We start from the raw sequence: 22,659 nt of genomic DNA, 5'->3' as shown, positions 1-22,659 counted from the left end.
AACCAGTAGTCCCAACCCCTTGTGATGTGCCTTGGGAAGGGACTTGTAAGTCAGCATTCTCTGCTGGAGCTCTCCTCCTGTGGAATCAGATCCCAGCTGAACTAAGGCCAACAACCTTATTGCTAAGATGTGGAAGACTAGTGAAAACTTGGCTACTTAAGCAGACATTTGGGGATGGAGATATGAAGGATCTATGTACCTAAGACAGATGTTGGTGCTGCTAATCATGATATTGCTATTGTGATATAATTGTGATGTTTATTTGTTCCATAATTTTATTGTATAAATTTTGTAAACCACTTGCATTCATTATTTGTACTGAACTGGCATACAAGCACTTAAAATAAGTAAGTAAATAAGTAAGTAAATAAATAAATAAATAAATATTTTTTCTGATCTATCACAGAAGTAACAATTCCCTCTTTTTTCAAATAAATGCTTATATTCTGCAAATTGTCAGCTCTGCATTATCCCTTATAATGTTGAGAATAATACCATACCATAATACCAGCATGATGTTCCCCATTTTGACATGGGGCTGGTATATTGTTACTATGTTTCATTCTGAGCAAGTCCATCATAGTATAGAAACTGGTAAGACAGGAAATTTCATTTCCTGTAAATGTATAATTCTGTACTTCAAGATGCTATTCTGGTAAGCTGTAAATCTAAAAAAATTGCACCAGACTTTGCAAATGTCCTTTAAGTACACAAAAAGAGATAGCTACAGACATTAGCTCATGTTACTTGTTGTTGAACATATTTAACCCAAAATTTGATTGTGGAGAGGGACTATAGTGACTAGTTCTACCTTCCCAGATGTCACTAATATGAAATCAGTGCTCCCTCTGATGACCAAAGCTTCAGCATCTGTAGAGACACAGCCTCGATATGTTACTAGGGAGCAATTCTAGTCAAGACTGTAGAATATCAAAGAAGTGATCAGACATGTCTTTGTTCCCCACTGGCACATCAGTGTGAGTACTTTCAATAACTTTCAATAACTGAAGATCAATATCTGGTCAAAAACATTACACTTAAGAACCACAATCTGAAATAATGATCAATGACTAAATACATCTTGTACAATTGTAATCCAGGGCAGAGCAGAGTTAAAGTGTCTCTATTGTTCTGCTCTTCCATTTTGCAACAACAGACCTCCTAATCATTCTTTGAAGGGCACATTTCACCTCTTGATTCCTCAGGGTATAGATCATGGGATTCAGCATAGGGATCATCACTGTGTAGAACAAAGAGACCACCTTGTCTTGATCCAGAGTGTATGTGGAGCTCGGTCGTAGATACATGAAGAAAATTGTCCCATAGAACATGGCGACCACAGTCATGTGGGAGCTACAGGTGGAAAAAGCTTTATGTCTACTCTCTGTGGAGCTTATTCTTAAGATGGCAATCAGGATGCAGGTGTAGGAGATGCTAATGGTCATTGTGGTGGTTACACAGTTGATACTAACCAGGACAAATATAACCATCTCATAAATACGGGTGTCAGAACAAGAAAGCTGAAGCAGTGGAGGAATGTCACAGAAATAATTATTGATTTTATTTGAGTCACAAAAGGATAAAGTAAATGTGAATATGGTGTGTGTAAATGAATGAAATAAGCCAACTGCATAGGAACCAGCCACAAGCCAAGCACATGTTTTCCTGGACATAATGACTGGGTAATGGAAAGGCTTACAAACAGCCACATAACGGTCATAGGCCATTACTGCCAGCAGAATGCATTCTGTAATCCCAAAGATAACAAACAAAAACATCTGAGTTGCACAGGCTGAAAATCTAATGTTCTTTCTCTCTGCTAAAAGATCCACCAACATTTTGGGAGTGATGGCTGAAGAATAGCAGATATCTACAAAAGCTAAATGACTTAGAAAGAAGTACATGGGGGTTTGAAGCTGTGTATCAAATCTGATTAGTAAAATCATGCCCAGATTCTCCATTAAGGTGACAGCATACACATTTAGGAATAGAACAAAGAGAGGCAATTGTAGCTCTGTTTGATTTGTCAATCCAAGAAAAATGAATTCATTTATGGTGGTATGATTCCACCAGGACATTTTCCCCACCAAGAGTTCCTGTTTGGAATATGAAAAAATACTGGTGAATTGATGCTTTTATCTGGGCCAAGCAGTCAAGATCATATCACCATCCATTTTTCTCAGTTAAAGCAAGATTTTGTTACTTTCAGCATTTAAAAATAGAACCTTAAAATTATATATGAAAGAAAAAAAAGTGGATCAAAATCTGATAACCAAAAACCATCCCAGAAGGGCCACACAGAGAGAATAATTTTACTGCAGGAGGGAAAAATATTTTTTTAAAGGGAAAAATGAATACTTAAGGAGTTTCGTTTTAGTGATTGAAATTTTTCCATCAGAGAATGATAAATAAATACAGAATTAGGTTTAGACTTGATTGTCTGTTCCTTGTGTTGTCTGTATCCTACCCTACAACCTTGCTAGTAGCATTTATCCAGATGGTTTATCCTGTTAGTTATGTCCATTGGCAAAAAAGAAAGAGTCATGCAGGTAATATTCTCCTCGTCTCTCTTCCTGGATATCTTTTATTCATATATTACCAGCTTCCATAACTTTCTTTCTTCCAGCTTTTTATTAATCTTGAAGTACCCTGACCCTTTTTTCCCATCCAAATGATCCTCTTGCCTCTTCTGATAGCCCTTTACATTCTCTTTTCTCCTGAACCATTTTTGGTATCTCTTCCACCTCACTTAATTTTTTTGCTTTCCATTCCTGCTCCTCATTCTCAGTTCCAGGCATTGCTCAGCATCTCTATCTTGTTTCTGCAAAATGGCATGCAAAACCCTTTCCCCACCAACTCACCACCCCTTGTATAAAGCAATCACATTGTTGGCCTTAAGGCAAACATGTTGAGCATGTTTGTGCTACCTGAGCCTAGCCTTTCAGACCTAGAACTCATGAATAACTAACTTACTTGTGACATGAAGCATCAGCATCTCTGTGATTGTCTGAGGAGTTACGCATAGAGTATTTATTCATATTCTGGGACCTTTGGGACTTCCTTTTTAAGGATCACCTATCCTTTCTTCTGGATCAGCAGGATGTTCAGGATCTGTTACCTTGCTCTTGTCTTCCCTCTTTTGTTTGTTTAAACAACTCAAACTGCGAAGCCTTGCTGACTTCCAATATAATGTGTTAAGGGCATAATTGTTATCACCACTAAGAAGCACTGCTTTTAATAAGGCTTCCTGAAAAGAAGATTGTTTCCATGTATTTGAGTTCCTTTAATAAAGCTGACTATCATTATAGCTCTGTAAACATTCTACTTATAATAAATACCGGAGATCTTTCTGGAACATATTGCTGTAATTGGTGGACAACAATGATTTTACTAAATTAAAATGTGTTCAGCTTTAACCAATCTCTGAGGCTATTTTTTTCTCTCTTGTTTTAACTGAGTTGACCAAAAAATGGTTTACATACAGCCTTTGCTAAGTCTGGGAATTGAAAACCACTTCCACATACCTATCAGCTTGACTGGTCTGACCTCTCGGAAGCTTTTTCACACTGCTCCATGAGAATCCACATGTTGCTATCCTTGCTATGCTCAGTAATCTATCTGTATAGGAGAGGATCCCCCCACCCAAGCCCCATCTTGCTGCTTTGCATTTGTTTTTGCAGCAAAGAAAAAAAAGGGGGCACTGTGAGAAAAAGGTGCAACTCCCCTTTGCTCAGCCTAAAAAGCATAGTAAAATGATGATGCACCTTTTGTGTGTGTCAGTACATTGCATGTACCTGCTAATTGATGGGAAATGGCAATGGTATGTTGGCTTACAAGATAGGATCCCTAATCCAGAAACTATCTTACATATAAGAGCAAGAGAAAGCTTTGGGTAAAATACTTGGGTCTTTGATCGGGCTTGGAGCACACTGGACAAAATACTGTGATGAAACATCTGGCATGGTTGGGGAACATGGGAAAGGCAACAAGATCATTACAAAAAAGACTCTTCAGCCCAGGGCAAATGTGGAAATGTGAGATTCAGTGCAACTCCACTTTAATTATGCAAGGTATAAGTGGATCTGGAGAATTGCTTTAGCAGGCTTTCAAAATTCTTTACTTTACCCAATTGGCAAGAAGAAAGAAAGTGGTTCTTATTTCCTGAGTTTGCTTGCCTCTCTGGGTATGACAAATACAAAGAATATTGCATGTGACGTAGGTACAGCTAAGGCTGGTAACCTTCTTGCCAGCCACCTATCATGTCTTAAAACATTGTGTGAAAGACATGCTAGGTAGCTGAAGTCAGTCTATGGGCCCATCTGGTGACACAAGAAACTAGAGTGAATGAAGAATGATGGTAGGGAGAGGGAATAGAAGTCCTGAATGAAAAAATATTCCAAGGTGTATTAGTTTTCCAATAAAATTAATGGAAAGCAGAGGCAAGGGAAGAGAAGATAAGGAAGCTGCTTGAAACAGAGTAAAACAATTAATGAGCTATCAGTGAGAGCTCAGCTGCTGTAACAAGGTAAAAGAAGACAGAGAGTTAATGAAAACAATTCATAGTTTTGGAGAACACTATGGATATAAAATCGATGTTCAAAGACAAAAATAATTACAAGATTTTTAATGTAAGGAGAAATCAATCTTCTGCAAGAAGAATCTGGCTATCAGATAGCTCAGTGAAATACCTTGGTTTGTGTGTGACAGGCAACAATCAAGAAATATACTAGAATAACTATGTTAAATTATGGCAAGAGATTAAAAGAGACCTTGAAAGGTGGAGGAACTTAAAAGTTATCTTGGTTAGGATAAATTGCAGTCATCAAAACTGATGTACTACCCAAGATAAACATCTATTCCAAATCGCACCAATCACAATTTCAGGGAGAACTTTACAAGAATGGCAAGAAACTGTCAGTAAATTTATATGGAGTGGGAAAAGACCCAGAGTCAGGCAGGCAAACAGCCCTTCAAGATTCCAAAGAGAAAGGTAGTCTCGCCCTTCCAAATTTTAAACTATATCATAAAGCAAGCTGCCTGTCATGGATAACAGAGTGGATAAAGTCCCCAAATAGTAGAATGGCAATATTGGAAGGAGCCAGCTTAGCCAATGGACTTCATAGATATTTATGGTATAGAGATACAAAGGAGAATAAAAATGTAAAAGGATACGTTATTAGACAAAGTTTGAGAAAAGCATGGAATTCTACAAAGGGAATAATAAGCCCAACAATTTCACTTCTAGCTCCTCCCTCAAATGCTTTTCATGTTGGAGACAATTACAGCAAGAAAAATGTAATTACATATGCAGATGTGGTTCAATCAGACTCTATCAATAGATTAAAAACACAGCAAGAAATACTCAGTGAAGGCCAGAAGATACCATGGTTGATGTACTTACAAATTGCTGGAAGGATAAAATCAGATCTCAAGGAGAAAGGAGGGATATTAAGAAAAAAGAATTTGAAATGCTCATATAAAACCAACACCATCTGTTCAGGTGCATATATGCTTTTATTAGATATGATACAGAGATATGGTATATGTCACAAGAGAAATTGTCTAGAATGTATAAGGCACTTCAAATTTATGTTGGAAATGTGAACAACAAGAAGGGACACTTTATTATGTTTGGTGGATGTGTAAAAAGGCTAGAAAATTTTAGATTCAAATACACACACTGATTCAGAGGATTTTAAAGATTAATATACAACTGAGACCAAAGGTTTTTCTTTTGGGACTGATGGACAAACAGCTGGAAAAAAGACATAGAACTTTGTTTTTGTACATAACTGCAGTGAGATTATTGTATGCACAAAGATGGAAAGATTTGGCATTACCCACAATGGAGGAATGGTTGGTGAAGATGATGGAATTTGCTGAGATGGCTAAATTGACTTCTTTGGTCAGAGAAAAGACAATATCTACGTTTATTGCTGACTGGAAACCCCTTATAGACTTTTGCGTAAAACAGAAAAAAATGAATTTATGATTTATGATTTTGATGATTAGACAAGATAGATTATAAAAAGAAGATAGTTAGGTTGTAACCAAAGAGTAAGAAGTAAATTTATGACTGTACTTACAACTGCTGTAAAGAAGATGGGAAGCTATTTCTTTGTATTTTTTTTCTTTCTTTTCTATTTTTCTTTTACTTTTTTTTCTTTCTTGTACTTTTATCTTTCTTTTTGATTACTTTCTTTTTCTTTTCTTTTTCTAACTTATATTAGTTTGCATTAGTTTTTAATCTTCCTTTTTAATAATCTTTAATAAAAATTATAGGAAAAAAGTTATGATACAGGGACAGAATGAATAAAAAACTATATGATAAAATGGATGTAAAATTTTAAAGAATCAACAACAATGGGAAGTTTGTACCATACAACAATGGGAAGACTTATGGACTAAATCGATAAAATTTACACCAAGTTGTAACTTAAAGGAAAATTGGTACAAAATATTCTAAACATGGTACAAACTCTGTCCATAGTATCTAAGATAGGCAAATCATACAGTAATAAATGTTGGAAATGCCATGAAAGAGAAGTAATGTTTTATCACATACAGTGGACATGTAAAAAAAAAACCAGAAGTAGTAGGAAGGAAGGAAGGAAGGAAGGAAGGAAGGAAGGAAGGAAGGAAGGAAGGAAGGAAGGAAGGAAGGAAGGAAGGAATATATATATATATTACAATGCAGAAAATTTTGGAATTTAAATTTGAAATGAAACCACAACTTCTTTTATTATGCATAATTTCAGAAAAATCAACAAGAAATATCATAATTTAATGAGATATAGAAAAAGAGATGGTGGATTGTTTCAATTTAAAAAAATAGCTAGATATTATGTGCAGTCTCTCAGGGATGAAATTTGTTCATGGCCAAAAAAGGTTTGTGTACCTGCTAATCAGTGACCTGGATGTCTTTGTTTTGGAAGCAATCCAAAATGATTGCTTCCTGGCAAAACCCAGTTAATCATGTTAGTGGCCATTCAGTTCAAAAACGTCTGGATGTTTAGGAAGGTATATCATGCTGGAATATGCAGGTAGTCCTTATTTAGTGACTGCCTCATTTAGAACCATTTTAGTAACCATAAAGTAACCAAAAGTAACTTTATGACCAATCCTTGTGTTTACAACCTTTGCAAGTCTGTAAAGCAAAGGAAAGCTGAAGTAAGATCATAAGCACAGTCATGGTTTCACTTAGTGACTACTTCACTTAACAACTGAATTGCCAGTCCCAGTTGTGGTCGCTAAACAAGGACTAGCTGTTAGTTGTATCAGATTGAATGTGACTTTTATTGTGCATCTGTGACTTCTATTGATTGCTTCACCCCAAAAAGTGGCAGATAATATAAAAGTGGGATTTTATATTTGCACTTTTACACCCATCACTGAGATAGCCAAAGTGTGAGTAGGGGAAAATTAAATGCTTAAAGAGATTATATGAATTCTAAATTTTGACAGGCAAGAGCCACTATTTTTGCACTGAGTTAGAAAGGTTGGTTTTAATTTTTTAAGAATGTTGCAGAGCCCATAAGTAAAGAAATGTATTTGTGGCTCCTAGTTCATTCAAATGCTGTGATCTGTATATTCATTTTAAGGGTATGCTGGATAATGGGAGAATGGATCACTGAGTATACATACAGGAACTTATTAACCATTCCCATGACTGCACATTGCAAAGGAAACTATGAGTAAGCTGGTTTTCACCTGTTCTTTGGTGATTCAAACCTGCACCCACCAGAAAGAGGACTGATCTTTTGCTTCAACAAAGTAAATTGCATAATATTTGGACAGAAAAAAATAGTTTCTCTCCCAATGTTATATTCTGAAATAATATTTCTGAAAAATGTATGCATACATAGGACTTAGAAGGCAATAAAAGATTTTATCCTCCAGTTGCTTGCTCAGACACAAAGAATTGTATGCTTAATTAAATAAATATTTAGAGAATAAAACCTAAATAGCCATACAAACATTTAGGTCTGATATGTATTATTAGCAGGATCACATTATGTCCTTTTGCTGCATTATATGCTATTATAAATACCAGCAGATCGCATGTTTAACACTTTCTGTGAAAGCAAATATATATGTCTAGAAAACTAGAATTTGAAAGAAGAGTTATTCTTGCAGGTCTAGTTTAAATAGCTACCTAATGACCTGGGTTAGAACTCATTCAGTCTCCTGACTGTGTAGCTCAGCCCATAGAGAACACTATTTCAAAGAATTAAAGTTGTATATACAATTTATAAGTATCTACACTTCTGTTAACCTAATATCATACTTTCAAATTACAACAATTTTTCCCAAATTTTCTGAAATGCCTCCTTCACCTCTTTGTTCTTCAGAGTGTAGATGAGAGGGTTCAACATGGGAATCACCACTGTATAAAACAAAGATGCCACTTTGTCTTGTTCGAATGCATATGTAGAACTGGGCCGTAAATACATAAAGAAAATCGTCCCATAGAACAAGCTGACAACAATCAGGTGAGAAGAACAGGTGGAAAAGGCTTTGTATTTGCTCGTGGTGGAACGGATCTTCAAAATGGTAGACAGAATACAGGCATATGAAGTCAGAATGATTGCTGTAGTACTTATACAATTTATACTCACTTGTACAAATATCACTATCTGATTAATGCGAGTATCAGAGCATGAAAGTTTTAGCAGTGGGGGAATATCACAGTAATAATGATTGATCACATTTGGTCCACAAAAGGATAGAGTAAAGATGCACACAATATATAAAACTGAATAACAAATGCTTAGAACATATGAAACAGCTACTAGCCAGAAACACCGTCTTCCTGACATGATGACTGAATAATTCAGTGGGTTACAGATGGCCACATACCGGTCATAGGCCATCACAGCCAGTAGGAGACATTCACTGCTCCCACACAGAACACAAAAGAACATTTGGATTGCACAGCCAAATATTTCAATCATTTTCTTCTCAGTTAAGAGATCCACCAACATTTTAGGAGTAATGGCTGATGAATAACTGGTATCTGTAAAAGCCAGACTACCAAGAAAGAAATACATAGGAGTATGGAGCCGGGCATCAAACTTGATTATAAAAATAATCCCCAGATTTCCTGCCACAGTAATAATATACACAATAAAAAACAAAATGAATAAAGGGAGTTGGAGTTCAGCCTTATTTGTAATACCCAGAAAAATAAATTGAGTGACTCTTGTGTGATTGAACAGAGACTTTTCCATCAATCTGAACTTCCTGCTGAGAATAAAAGAAAAAATAAACATATTGATTAATATCTGGGTGGCTGGTACAATGATCTGAGCCCCAGAAATATATATTCTTATTCGTGAATAATACTATATTCACTCAATTCAGACTATTGCTTAAGTAAAACAGAAAGTTAAGCTATTTATAGGATACTGGTACATTGTGTGTGTATTAAACATACTTTATTTTGCTGTTATTGTTCAGTTGTTAAGTCGTGTCCAACTCTTAGTGACCCCATGAACCATATTGCGCCAGGCCTTCCTGTCCTTCACTGCCTCCCTGAGTTTATTAAAGTAAATAAATACTTTATATGCAGCAGTAAAATTAATTTCATTTAAGAAATGTATGATTGCAAAATGTATATTCTTCTCACTGTTTTTTGGAATATGCTAAAATAAAAACTTGCAATGAAAAAAATCTCCAAATAGATGCTGTCATTTTTGTCTCTTTTCCTATCTGCTCTTCCTCTAAAGAACTCAGTGGAAGACATTTGTTTTAATTCCATGAACAATTTAAAAGTAAATTGTTTTTACTTTTTTACTTAATTGTTTAAAAGTAAATATTTTAAAATTATATTTATCCTTGTTTGATCATATTTTCCTGTCCTGATTGCTTTCCAATCAGCTGTTTGGTCCTTGACATGGAATCACTCACAATTTATAAATTGTGAGCATATATCTACATGATAGATGAAGCATTTATTCAGTCTGGTTTTTTTTAATGCAAATGTACCCAATTCACACTTCCCAAACATATATCTGGGCCTGAATACAATACAATGCAGTCAAATCCTCATTTTTCTGGATTTTTAAATTAAATTAGCAATGTTTTCATATTAAAAATATAAGAAAAATGCATATAACTGCATTAGACAATTGAAATGTTCTTAGAATTGGCTCTGAAGGTGGCAGCACTTGGTCATCCTCAGTTGTTTTTGGAAGCTACACAAAGTTAGTTTTGGTTAGTCCTTGAACAAAACTACCTAGGAATTCCAGGATACTCAGCTAGACTGGAAATGTGAAAGAAATCCCAGAAGGAATGGCACACTGCTTCAATAACAAATCAAATTCAACTCAAGGGTGTCTTTACTATTTTTCCTGAAAATAAAATGCAGATTCACAAATGCACAAAAAGGTGTTCATTTAGACAAATATACACATAGATGTATGTGCATTTGAACAGATTTGGGAAGGAGTAAATTGCCCACTGAAGTGCAGTGGACATAAAACAAAACAAAACCAAGGAAAACCAAAACTGAATTATTCAGGCATCCTTACTGTACAGTACAAAAATCTCTTAAGTATACTATCTCTATACTGCCTTGTCAAGGAAGGTACTGAGGTTTAAACAACAAATGTTCCATCATTCCCCACTCTTATCTTCAGAATCAGGTTTTATTGCCACAAAAGAGGATTGTAGACAGACTTTACCCACTTCTATTTTTCTCTTAACATCCACAGATATTGACATACCTACTTATTCTGGGTGACCCTGTGAGACTGCAGGTATGTAAGTGTCTAAAACCAGGAAGAATGCCAGATTTTAGAACTGAGCCAATCCTTTATCCTGTTATGAAAAGCTTTTGCTTTTCTATTTTTCTATATTTTTCCATACACTTTAATTTAGCATTGTATTTTTCCATACACTTTAATTTGGCATTGTATTCCCTCTAAAAAGATTTTGTTCCTTCTAGAACATGTGGAAATGAAGAATTTAGTCTGTATTCAACTATTCATCTACCCAAGACAATCCCATAGTTAGCTTTTTCAGATGCTTTCTCTATTCTTGATATCTACTTTAAACAGCAGTGGATGGGGAGGGGAGGGGAGGGGAGGGAAGGGAAGGGAAGGGAAGGGAAGGGAAGGGAAGGGAAGGGAAGGGAAGGGAAGGGAAGGGAAGGGAAGGGAAGGGAAGGGAAGGGAAGGGAAGGGAAGGGAAGGGAAGGGAAGGGAAGAGTTCATATTGTTTTCTGTCCATTAGCACCTTGTGAAGCATTGGATGAACTCCGAAGAACCATTTCAAAAGAAACATTCATAGTATACTTATTTATAAGCTTACCTCTTCTGGGACCTTACCCCTTAATATTTTCAGATGTTGTATGTTGGAGAAATTAAAATCAGAGAGGAAATCTTGACAGGTCTCATAGGCATACATTTAGATCAAATCAGGAAACCTCCAGCACACGGTTGGATGTAGCCACAGAGACTCCCTGAGTAACCTACAGCCTTTTATCCTAACTCTGGCCCTCAAATAGCAATCAGATTCTCTTGGTATCAGAAGTCCCCCCCCCCCCAACCTAATTGCAACATGAAAGCATGAGGTTCTTTATGAGAGTGCGTCTCAGGAAGCTGCAGAGTGTTTGCCCTCTCTACCAACTGTGATCCTCTTGTGATCCTTTCCTGCATGGCCATTGCCCTTGCGGAAAACATCCCAAAACCTTCAGGTGAGCGGAAGGATTCTTTGCAAGTTTAATTGCTGCACCAGGAAATTTCTTACTCTGTGAAGAAATGAGATGTATTGTGGCTCAGGAAGGATGGATGGAGGATTCATTTATGGGTGTAGCTAAACTATGTAGGAGTGTTTGGGTATGGTGTGGAATTGTCCACATTTAGTTTTTGCCCCATCATTTGGGGGAATTTTTGTCCACTTTTACTAATAAGCATTTCTCAGAAAACTAATCACAAGGAATAGAACCATCAGGGCAAAACCTGTTTGGTTTATATATATGGTCGGATACAGACATAATGTTTCAGGTTATTAAGATATCATGTTTCTCCACAAACCATACAACATATACTTCTGCCTGGTCAAATTCTTCTTCTTCTTCTTTTTTTGGTCAACATAAGGCAATAGAGCCTCATGTAGACTAAGTCATTTTCTAGAAAGTGGAGACTCCAATTTTCTAGCTAAACTTCTCCTAGGAATATTCTGTGGAGTCTGCCTTCTAATTATTAATTTATGTATTTAGAGATGGGGGGAAAAACTCCTTTAAGACTAAGAAAGGCAGCATGACTCGTAAAATCTGCTTACCCAAACCCAAGGTTCACTTACAGTATAAGCCTTCTGTAATCATGGCACAGAAAGCTTCCTTCATAACATATTATCTCTACTTCCTGAGTCTGCTCTTTCTTTCAGATCTGCAGTATATGCTAAAGATTTAATCCAATGTTGTGCTGTTTGCTCAAAGCAAACTCAGCAGTGAACACACACCGTGTCATAATTAATAAATATTGCTCCAACTGGGCTTGACTTAATTGGAAGACTGCATTTGTAAAATTATAGATACATCCAAACAACCTTTAATAATGCCCTATGAAGCAATCAAAACTATCAAACATAGTTGGCAAACATTCAATCTAAATTATTGTTGGATCATTACCTTAACCATTCGCCTAAAACCTATTCTAGTCTCTTGTTCCAACAATGATCACAATGATTACACTAAACAGAAAAATGTACTATCATGGATATCTAAATAGATATCCCTTTTACCTCCCAATGAGTTGGAGGCCTTCAGTTCTACCCCAATCCATCTCTGATACATCCTAGGGCCTGACTTGACTTTTCTCTGGCCCAGCCAGATAAAACTTTTGATCCTGGCCCACCTCTGGCAAATAATGTGACCCCTTTCTCAATGTAGCATTTTGATGCTTGTCTGGATCTAATCAAACTATTCCACCACCCATAAATAGGCAGTGGTACCACTAAGGTCAGCTTTCTTGGTGGAGATTCAGGGCTTTGCAATTCAAAGGGTCCTCAGTGTGAATTGGAGTGATTATTTCTGTTCCCTTCAATATTCACACTTTCCTTTACTCTTTACCCCTTTACTAAATTGCAGCTGAAAAAAAAAGAGCACTGGGGGAAAGGAAAGTGTAAACAAGACCAAAGTGAATTAGAGAGGCATATTATCTATGGTTCTTCTAGAGGACACCTTGCCCAGGAGCCTTCCGTGTCACTGTACATCTGCAAGGTTGGAGTCTGTCTAAGCATCACTGCACACTGCAGGACACCAGCACTCAGGAAGGGCTTGATGATGAAATCAACAAACCAATGCTATGAATCAAACGTTGCTTTCTTTTTCTAGCTTTGTATAACAATTTTTAGCCTGCCTACATGCTCAAAAAGTCCACAGTTCTTGATGTCTTGATTGATGTAGACAAGATTCAGACAAGAAGAACCTATGGATTTTTAATCTATGGCAGTCAGTCTAGAGTCATATTAACAGTCCTGTGAGTTTATTCCAAAATGTGGCCATAAGACAAATCTGAAGCGTGAGTTAATCTTTCAACTCTGGAATTACATCTCCCCAAGCAAGGCTATTCCAATTCATCCTTACTGAACATTTTTGAAGCATCTAATAGGCAAGACGTAAGGTGGTTTTGTGATATTAACCTCATTTAAGATAATAAGAAATGAATGTCATGTTATTTATTTTATCCCCACAAATGTGATTTCCTTTCAGAGAACATTTGAACAAAACTGGATTAATTCAAAAGGATCTGAGACCTGAAAGGAGTAATGATGATTTCTCTGATGGCTGACCTGCACTATCTGGCAACCAATTCAGCTAACAGAGCAAAGATGTTACGTGACCATGGTGAGGAATGCCTGTATTGGCCATGCTGCTCCTTCCTGGACCAGCTGCAGCTTCCAAGTGGTTTTCTTTACGTATTTGCAGCCAAGGACAAATCACTCCCTAGGAACTGATAAAATTGCTTCAGTTTTCTACACACTTGTGATCCCCATGTTGAATCCCATGACCTACAGCCTGAGAAACAAGGAGGTTAAAGATGCCCTGAAGAGAAGAAGAGAAAGAATTCTCTCCTCATTAAGGAACGATTACCTCCCCACACCAAAGGAAATTTATTTTCATTTTATTTCTTTCCAAGCAAGAAATAACCTTTAGTTGTTGGTTTAATCATGAGCAGGCCGCTGCCCAGGTTCTGATTCGAGGTAGGCAGAAGGTTTCAAAGTGAATGTACCACTCTTTCTCCCTTGGCTTTTGTTGAAAGGTTTATAACAGACCAATGAAAGCTCATGAGCTTGTCATTGCCCTGCTTTCTGTTTGTCTTAGTCTCAGCCTTGCATGGGACATTCAGATGTCAGTATTTGCTCCACCTATCCAGAGTGACATGGTAGACAGAAATGAGAAATGAGTTATGGAAACTCACTCACCCTTGAGAATCTGGATTGAGCACTTTGGGTTTATATTTTCTCATCTTGCCACAGTTCCACACCTGCTATTTACATTATCAGCTACTCTCCCAGAGGGGTCAAGTCTCACAAGGAAGATCTCTGAGGAGCAGAAGGCCTTAAGAAGCCTCTAAAAGCAGATTATTAGAGGGGCAAAGGCACTCGTACAGATACCTGCCAAGGACAGGCATTCACAGCCAGTGGATGGATGAGAAAGTGCAGGCACAGGTAGGCTGGGAAAAAGATCCAAGTTAAAAAGTGCCCCGTAGTCCTTTTAGATGGGGAGAATCTCAGAGTGAATAATATGCATTTTCCTGGGAGGAAGCTAGTCGCTTGTTTGCTTGTTTGCTTTTAGGCATCAGTCTCACACTGGAATAGCTCACAGGTTCTCCAAGTCTTGCTTTCCGGAAAACAAAGTTGTTTCATGTTTTAAAAAAATCAAGAGAATGTCCAATGATCTATTGAGATGGACTTATGTTTTTTATAAAAAAACGTGATTAATCTACACAAAATGAGTACTGAAACCCTTTAAACAGGCATTTCTGAAAATTTATTTTTCCTCAAAATATGCATTTCTCAATGCCCTTTCTATTCAAATACACTTTTCTCAATCTCTTTCGCTCCATCAAAATTTCAGAAAAGCATGAGACAAAATGTGGAGAAATCAAAATCCAGAAGCGGCTATATTGCAACATATATCTCATTTTCAGAGATAGAAATCAGGGCCATTCATAAAGTCGGGATGAAATTCCCTGAGCAGCCTTAGCTATATGGCCCCAATTCTGCTCACAAGGCAACTTTTTCTGAGATGTTAAATGTTTGAGGAGCAAATCAGGGGTGAAAACTTCATAGAAGTCAGTTGGTTGTGTGGCTTAGCTTTCTCAGAGGATCTTTTGAAAATCCATATGGCATGAAATGGAAATCAGTACTATGACAACTCTTTTGCATGTGGCTTACAATTTTTCTAAACATGTGCCATTTTTTTTTTTCTATACAGAAACAGGCAACCTGAGAGAAGCCATCAAGTTTCTACAATTTGTATGTCTCTGAAGCCCATTTCAAACTTTATCAGACAGCTAGTTCAGTCTTGACCAATTCTGAGCTCTTCATTACATCTGATATATTCAGCTTTCCTCTTCCATCCAATATTGTCTGTGACTTTGTGTGTGTGTGTGTGTGTGTTGATGCTCGCTTTCTTTCTAAGATAAAATGCCAATGTGCACCGTGGTTTGATAGCTGGAACCTAAGTTTGCCCAGCTATCCAAGCCGGGCTGAGATGTTTTTATTGAGCATAAGCTATCTTCTTAGTATTGTTGTGGTACACAACTGATATATATAATCACTTTTTAATGCACACAAATCTTCATGATATTGCTCTAGAGTCCTTTCGGATGGTACAGATAAACTGATATGCATATGTCTATACCAGTAGCCTGGACAATGCAGTGTCCGAATTTCAAATAAAAATAGTGCCAAGAGGATTGATCATCTATGAGCGTGAGAACCCTCTGAACAGATAGAACGTTAAGGAAGAAATTGTATTCCTTCTTCACCCGTGTCCTGAGTACTGAGGTGATGGAATAAATGGCAGATACCAACTCAACTGCGAGTAGAGTGAAGGAGTTCATTTTATTTGGAATCACTGATCGCCCTGAGCTGCAGATGCCTCTCTTTGCCATCTTCCTCCTGAACTACAGTATCACTCTGATGGGAAATCTGGGCATAATCCTTTTAATTCAGACTGACAGGCAGCTACATAGCCCTATGTACTTCTTCCTCACCCACCTGGCATTTGTTGATCTCTGCTATTCCTCTGTTATTGCCCCCAAAATGCTGGCAAACTTCTTAGCAGTTAAGAAAACCATTTCATTCCATGCTTGTGCAGCCCAGCTGGGTTCTTTCCTGACTTTCATGATCACAGAGTGCTTCCTCCTGGCAGTGATGGCCTATGACCGCTACGTTGCCATCTGTAACCCACTGCTTTATCAATCCATCATGTCCCAGAGAGTCTGCATCCGGTTAGTAGCTGCACCTTATATATACAGCTTTTCAGTTGCCCTGTTCCACACCACAGTTACATTCCGATTGTCTTTCTGTTCTGCAAATGTCATCAACCATTTCTACTGCGATGACCTCCCGCTGTTAGCCCTCTCCTGTTCAGATACCAGCACCAAACAAATACTGATCTATGTTTCTGCTGGCTTGCACATGATATTCTCCCTTCTTATCATCCTCATCTCTTACATGTTTATTCTCTCTGCCATCCTAAGAATCAATTCTGCTCAAGGTCGATGCAAAGCTTTCTCTACCTGTGCTTCTCACTTGACAACTGTCACTATCTTCTATGGAACTCTGATCTTTATGTATTTGCAACCAAGCACGAATCACTCCCTGGGAACTGATAAAATAGCTTCCGTTTTCTACACACTTGTGATCCCCATGTTGAATCCCATGATCTACAGCCTGAGAAACAAGGAGGTTAAAGATGCCCTGAAGAGAAGAAGAGAGAGAATTCTGGTTCTTCATTAAGGAATGGCTATCTCCTCACCCCAAAGGGAATTTATTTCCATTCTATTTCATTCCAAGTTTGAAATAAACTTTGGTTGTTGTTTTAATCTGGAATAATCCATTGTCCAGGCTCTGACTCTAGGTAGAAGAAGATTTCAAAGTGAACATACCAGGGACTCACATGCTAGCTGAGATCTTCATCATGATCCACCCTTTTCCTTTGAACGTTGTTCGGTCTCTACCCATCCTTCAGCTGGGAATATGCAAATACCCACATCTAACTGTAAGGTACATAATCAATGTCTTCCAACCGGGTCTTTAGGTTTCAAAAAAATCACCTAGCATTGTAGGTGACTGTGTACAAAGGCAAAAGCTGCCATCATCTATCTGATATGGTTCTCATACTACCCACTGCTTCAAGACCTCTTCACCCCATCCTTCTGCCTCCATTCTCTCATTAAAGCCATCTGTCTATAATCACATTGCTTTGGATTGCTACTTCCGGGGTGTCTGGAATGCCCTGTTCAGTTAGATCATCCTGTAGTTCATCAGATAGGATATTAGACTGGTCAGTTCCTGCCACATCATTCCAGCCTTCATCCTGAGCAGACACATTTATCTCTATTCTGTATTACCATAGTAATAATAGGAGAGGAGAGGAGAGGAGAGGAGAGGAGAGGAGAGGAGAGGAGAGGAGAGAAGAGAAGAGAAGAGAAGAGAAGAGAAGAGAAGAGAAGAGAAGAGAAGAGAAGAGAAGAGAAGAGAAGAGAAGAGAAGAGAAGAGAAGAGAAGAGAAGAGAAATCTGTCATCATTCCCTAAAAAAAAAAAAAACATTGTCATCATCGTCATCATCATCATCTTCTTCTTCTTCATCATCCTCTGGCAGATAATTTATCCTGATATGTGGATTTCCTGTCCATCAAATATGAATCGATCCTCCTTCCTTGGACTCCAAAGAGTGCTGAGTCTCACAGTCCAGTAATTCTTAATTTTTTCATCATGTCATTTCCTCAGATCACTCTCAAACGTTATGAGAACTTCAGAAGGTAGTGACACCTGCTGTCTGGTACTTCTGCTACAACCCGGTAAGCCTGCCAAGGCCCAGACATGAAGGAGATACAGCTCATCTAAGTTCCATAGCCAGGAGCAACAGCTGGCAGAACACAGTTTGCAGCTGAAAGGGAGAACTGAGAGATAAATGGCCCACATCATTTGTGATTACGTATTGTCCCTCGCAGGCACACACACACACAGATACAGTAATAGTGCTTATATGTATTTGATACAAAAGATATTTGGAATAGCTTCCCACCTGAAATTCAAGGAATGTCTATTCTTTTCACCTTCCAGAAGGCCATGAAGACCTGGCTCTTCCCCTACCATTAGACTAGGATGGGGTTGAGTTCAGGGGTCAGTAGTATGAGTTTTTATGGCACCCACTTGGGAAGGGTAGGATGACTTTTACGCTGTTGTTTTTACTGGTTGCCGTGAGTCACCTAGGATCACTGTGCGAGATAGGTGGCCATATAAGGCCTTTAAATAAATAAATAACTATTTTGCAGTATTTGGTCACTGTCATGAAATAATATTTGATATTTGACAGTACAGGTAGCTAATATTATACATCCCAGCTGCTGTCAACCCTTTTCTCTTCAGTATCAGCCAAATAATATCCAACCCTACTGCTGCAATGCCCATTTCTATATAAAAAAAATTTTGTTGTTGTTGTTCAGTCATGAACTTCCACAAAATAGGGTGTGGACACTCTAGTGGACTTCAATCTTATATCCTAGAATTAAGTGACATTCAGATATAGTCCAGAATATCATTCTCACTATTAGCAGACTTGGTGGTGCAATGCTGCCCAGGGTATGGCAGGGAAATAGTGCCACTCATAAGCTACATTTTCTTCCTTACCTAATTGTCTGGATCCATCACAGTCAGGGCTTCCTCCAGGATATGGTGCTGAGACTACTTTGACTCCCTTGGTGAATGATCTATGCTGGAAACTAGATGTGGGAGGATGGGAGTGTTCCTGGACTCGTTCTCTACCTCTTAGTGGCTTTTGATACCATTCACACTAGTTTTCTAGTGGGGTTGGGCCTTGGGAGCACTATGGTGCAGTGGCTGAGGCCTGCATGTTGATCTATGTCCAGAAGGTGGCACTGGAATTCTGCTTTTAATACCATGGGCATTGACTGTAATGTTCCATAGGATTCTATCTCATCTCCTATACTGATTAACATCTACAGCATGTCAGTGTTTCTTATAGTGAGGTCAGAGGACACCTAGGGATCCTCCAAGACCCTCTCAGGAGGCCACAAAATCAAAATTATTTACCAGATATTAAAGATATTTGCAAAAATGTAAAACAATGTGACTCTTCTTGTTATTTTTTTATTTGTTTAAAAAATAGGGTTTTTCATGAAAAAGATTTTATTTATGTTAATATGTAATGGGTTTAATATTGTTATTTTATACGATTCAATAAATAAATATCCTACAAATGCATCAATTTTAATTTTTATTACAGTAAATATCAACCACTATAACCCATAGAAATAAACGCTCTTTTGGGATCCTCCAAAGTTTTTAAAAGTGAGAAGGGGTCCTGAGAGCAAAAGGTTTAACTAAAATTGATCTATGTGAAACTTCTAGGGGGGATCATTTTATTTTCTAGGGGAGCAGTGGAGTGGGATGCCAACAGCATTCTATCATTTAACTTCAAGGAAGTGATCAATACAGAGGTCAATAATGGAGTGGTTGAGAGAGAACACACTAAAACTAAATCCAGACAAGACAGAGGTAGAATTGGGAGGACACTGAACTAGGGGATTAAATGAAGCCTAATTTAGATGAGACTGTTTCCCCTGCAAAGAGCAGATTCACAGTTTGGGAGTGTGTTCTTTGGTTACCAGATTTACAGGGAGTAGTTCTGGTGGGGCATCCCTTTGTACAAGTTTAGCTGGTGGATTTCTTGGACTTGACAATGATTATCCAGACCTTGATTACAACCCATCTTGACTACTGCAACTATAATGGCCCCTAAAATACCCTAAGAAAGGAGAGCATGATGGAAGATGACAGTGGTGATGTACCTCAATCAAGTACACATTGTGTTCTTTTTACTAGCAGGCTATGGCAGCATTAGCTGTCACCAAGGGAACGTAGGGCATCTTGGAAGCCAGCCTCAAGGCTCAGCTGGTCTTACTGCCTCACCAGTTTTCCTTCCATGCCAATGCAGAAAGAAGCTCGCCTGGCATCTACAAGGGTCAGGACCTTTCAGTGGCAGCTCTGTAATTCCCTCCCCTAATGGCACAGTCTGGGCTGTTTTAAGAAAAAAAATTAAAAACTACTTTTATATTGTCACCTTTCTTCCATAGAGACTGTATTTATTTTGCTGTCTGGCCTTTTCAGTGTTAATCCCATGTTTCTGGTGCTGTTCTTTGTGCTGTTTCTGATTGCTATTTGATTTGATTTTTTAAAATTTATTTAATTTATTAAACACCCCTTGACTCCCAGCAACTCTGGGCAGTTCACAAAGTAAAAGCCCAGAAAAAATAACAATAACACAATACAACAATAAGACAGGAACAAACTCTGGCAACAACAAGAAACACACCCACACTACCCCAAAGGGGGTTCAGCCACCCTAGCCCAAGGCCTGGGCAAAGCACCAAGTCTTCACGGTCCTCCGAAACACCATGATTACCATTACTCTGTCTTCCTAAACATTCTCCAAAATGCTTCCTTCACTTCTTTGTTCCTCAGGCTGTAGATGAGGGGATTCAACATGGGAATCACAGTGTAGAACAAAGATGCCACTTTGTCTTGTTCCAATGCATATGTGGAGCTGGGCCGTAAATACATAAAGAAGATTGTCCCATAGAATAGGCTGACAACAATCATGTGGGACGAACAGGTAGAAAAGGCCTTGCGTCTGCTCTCTGTAGAACGGATCTTTAAAATGGTGATTAAGATACAGGCATATGAGAGCAAGATGGTTACTGTAGTGCCTACACAGTTTATGCTCACTTGTGCAAATACTACTGTCTCACTGGTGTGAGTATCAGAGCAAGACAGCTTTAGGAGTGGGGGAATATCACAGTAGTAATGATTGATAACCTTTGATCCACAAAAGGATAAAGAAAAAGTGAGTGTGGTGTGTAAAACTGCATAGAAAATGCCAAGGAAATATGAAATGGTTACCAGCCAGACACAGATTTTTCCTGACATGATCACTGAATAACGCAGAGGGAAACAAATAGCCACATACCGATCAAAGGCCATCACAGCCAGAAAAAGACATTCAGTGCTTCCACATATAACAAACACAAACATTTGAACTGCACATGCAGAGAATCCAATGCTTTTCCTTTCTGTTAAAAGAGACACCAACATATAGGGTGTAATGCTTGAAGAATAATTGACATCTACAAATGCCAAATTGCTGAGAAAAAAGTACATGGGAATGTGGAGCCGAGAATCCATCTTGATTAACATGATCATTCCTAGATTCCCCACCAGGGTGATAATGTAGATCAGTAGAAACAACACAAAGAGAGGCAGTTGTAGCTCTTTTTGATCTGTGATGCCCAGGAGAATGAACTTGGAGACACTTGTGTGATTCCCCCTAGACATTTCTTCTTTGTATATTGTTGGGAGAAAAAAATGCAGTTAGACAGAGGATCAGAATTTACTTACTTTGTAAGGTAACTAAAACACTGGGACCAATATCTTCTGTCTACCACATATAGTGTGCATGTTATTTAGATGAGACTACATTATTCTGAAATCTATAGGCAAATGTCCTGATTTTTCCCTTCAAATTTCAATGTAACTTAATGCAACTATTTTTTTCTAGTTTATATATCCTCTAGCCATGGATTCAACACCATCCCTTAAACTTGTTTTTAGATGTTCCAGTGGTGGTATGTGTCTGTGTGTCTGTGTAAAGATGTGTTAAGATAGATAAATGGTATAAGAGAAGAGTTTATCTCAATACCTAGGGCCATGCCCTCCATTCAAACTAAGAGACCTCATTGCTGCTTTTAATAACGCTAAATTAGAACACAATATCCAGTTTGAGATCTCCTGGATATCATAAGATACTATGTGCTAGAATATGGTCTTCCTTACTATTCAATTATGTTTTACTCCCATTGTCTATGCTTTTCTGGTTACTGTAAATGTACATTGTCATGATCAGTGGTGTGTAACACTCGGCTATGCCCCAAACACATGCCCAGGAAAACCACAGTTCTGTGTCTCCTTCTTGAGTCTCACATTGCATATGCCCCTGAAAGCATACTATTACATGAGGAATTCAGTTGCCATCTGGAAGGTGACTTGGCAGGATCAGCTTAAGTACCCAATTACCATTGGAGGTTAACATTTTCTTGGTGCTCTGACAAGTTGATTCAGACATGCTTTTTATCAGGACATGAGCACCATGGTTAGTGATCAGCTGATAATTAAGAAAAACATGTTATCTTCATTTATTCTGGGCCTAGCCAATGGTAGACAGAGATCAGGGTCAATTCTCTGAAAATAAATAAATAAAATATAAATAGATGGAGACAAACATATACTTACCTCCTGTTTTTGAGAGGGCACCAGAACTTTGTGTCTGATGCATTTTCCAGATATATTGACTCAGTGAGAGAGGAAACAAGACTTCCTAAACCCTACCAGAAAGGATA

At 38.0% G+C, this 22,659-nt stretch overlaps 4 protein-coding genes across 4 annotated transcripts; 1 reads left to right on the top strand and 3 right to left on the bottom strand.

Annotated features, from left to right (window-relative positions):
- Positions 1-1,011: 1,011 nt before the first annotated feature.
- Positions 1,012-2,078, bottom strand: LOC103054918 (olfactory receptor 5AR1-like). The gene is made up of 2 exons (XM_007437981.3): positions 1,159-2,078; positions 1,012-1,051 (listed from the first exon to the last, which is right to left on the bottom strand). The coding sequence occupies exons 1-2, from the start codon at positions 2,076-2,078 to the stop codon at positions 1,012-1,014; spliced, it is 960 nt and encodes a 319-aa protein (XP_007438043.2).
- Positions 2,079-8,294: 6,216 nt separating this feature from the next.
- On the bottom strand, positions 8,295-9,248 carry LOC103054682 (olfactory receptor 5AP2-like). Its single transcript, XM_007437980.2, has one exon. The coding sequence runs from the start codon at positions 9,228-9,230 to the stop codon at positions 8,295-8,297; it is 936 nt and encodes a 311-aa protein (XP_007438042.1). The 5' UTR covers positions 9,231-9,248.
- A 6,775-nt stretch (positions 9,249-16,023) lies between these two features.
- LOC103063004 (olfactory receptor 8U3-like) lies at positions 16,024-16,977 on the top strand. The gene has a single exon (XM_015891345.2). The coding sequence runs from the start codon at positions 16,033-16,035 to the stop codon at positions 16,975-16,977; it is 945 nt and encodes a 314-aa protein (XP_015746831.2). The 5' UTR covers positions 16,024-16,032.
- A 3,694-nt stretch (positions 16,978-20,671) lies between these two features.
- Positions 20,672-21,598, bottom strand: LOC148215025 (olfactory receptor 5AP2-like). Its single transcript, XM_088146280.1, has one exon. The coding sequence runs from the start codon at positions 21,596-21,598 to the stop codon at positions 20,672-20,674; it is 927 nt and encodes a 308-aa protein (XP_088002406.1).
- Between the last annotated feature and the right edge of the window lie 1,061 nt (positions 21,599-22,659).

Source organism: Python bivittatus, unplaced genomic scaffold (genome assembly GCF_059951505.1).
Source record: "Python bivittatus isolate LINGU-HERP-01145 unplaced genomic scaffold, Pbiv_v1 ctg000480_np1212, whole genome shotgun sequence".
NCBI lineage: Eukaryota > Metazoa > Chordata > Lepidosauria > Squamata > Pythonidae > Python > Python bivittatus.
The sequence above is the reverse complement of the archived record's forward strand: the minus strand, read 5'-3'. Positions and strand labels throughout refer to the sequence as shown.

Coding starts and splice junctions, on each gene's coding strand:
- LOC103054918 (XM_007437981.3), bottom strand. CDS start 2,078: ATGTCCTGGTGGAATCATACCACCATAAATGAATTCATTTTTCTTGGA. Junction 1,052..1,158: donor CTTCAAAGAATGATTAGGAG/GTCTGTTGTTGC, acceptor TCATTATTTCAG/ATTGTGGTTCTTAAGTGTAA.
- LOC103054682 (XM_007437980.2), bottom strand. CDS start 9,230: ATGGAAAAGTCTCTGTTCAATCACACAAGAGTCACTCAATTTATTTTT.
- LOC103063004 (XM_015891345.2), top strand. CDS start 16,033: ATGGCAGATACCAACTCAACTGCGAGTAGAGTGAAGGAGTTCATTTTA.
- LOC148215025 (XM_088146280.1), bottom strand. CDS start 21,598: ATGTCTAGGGGGAATCACACAAGTGTCTCCAAGTTCATTCTCCTGGGC.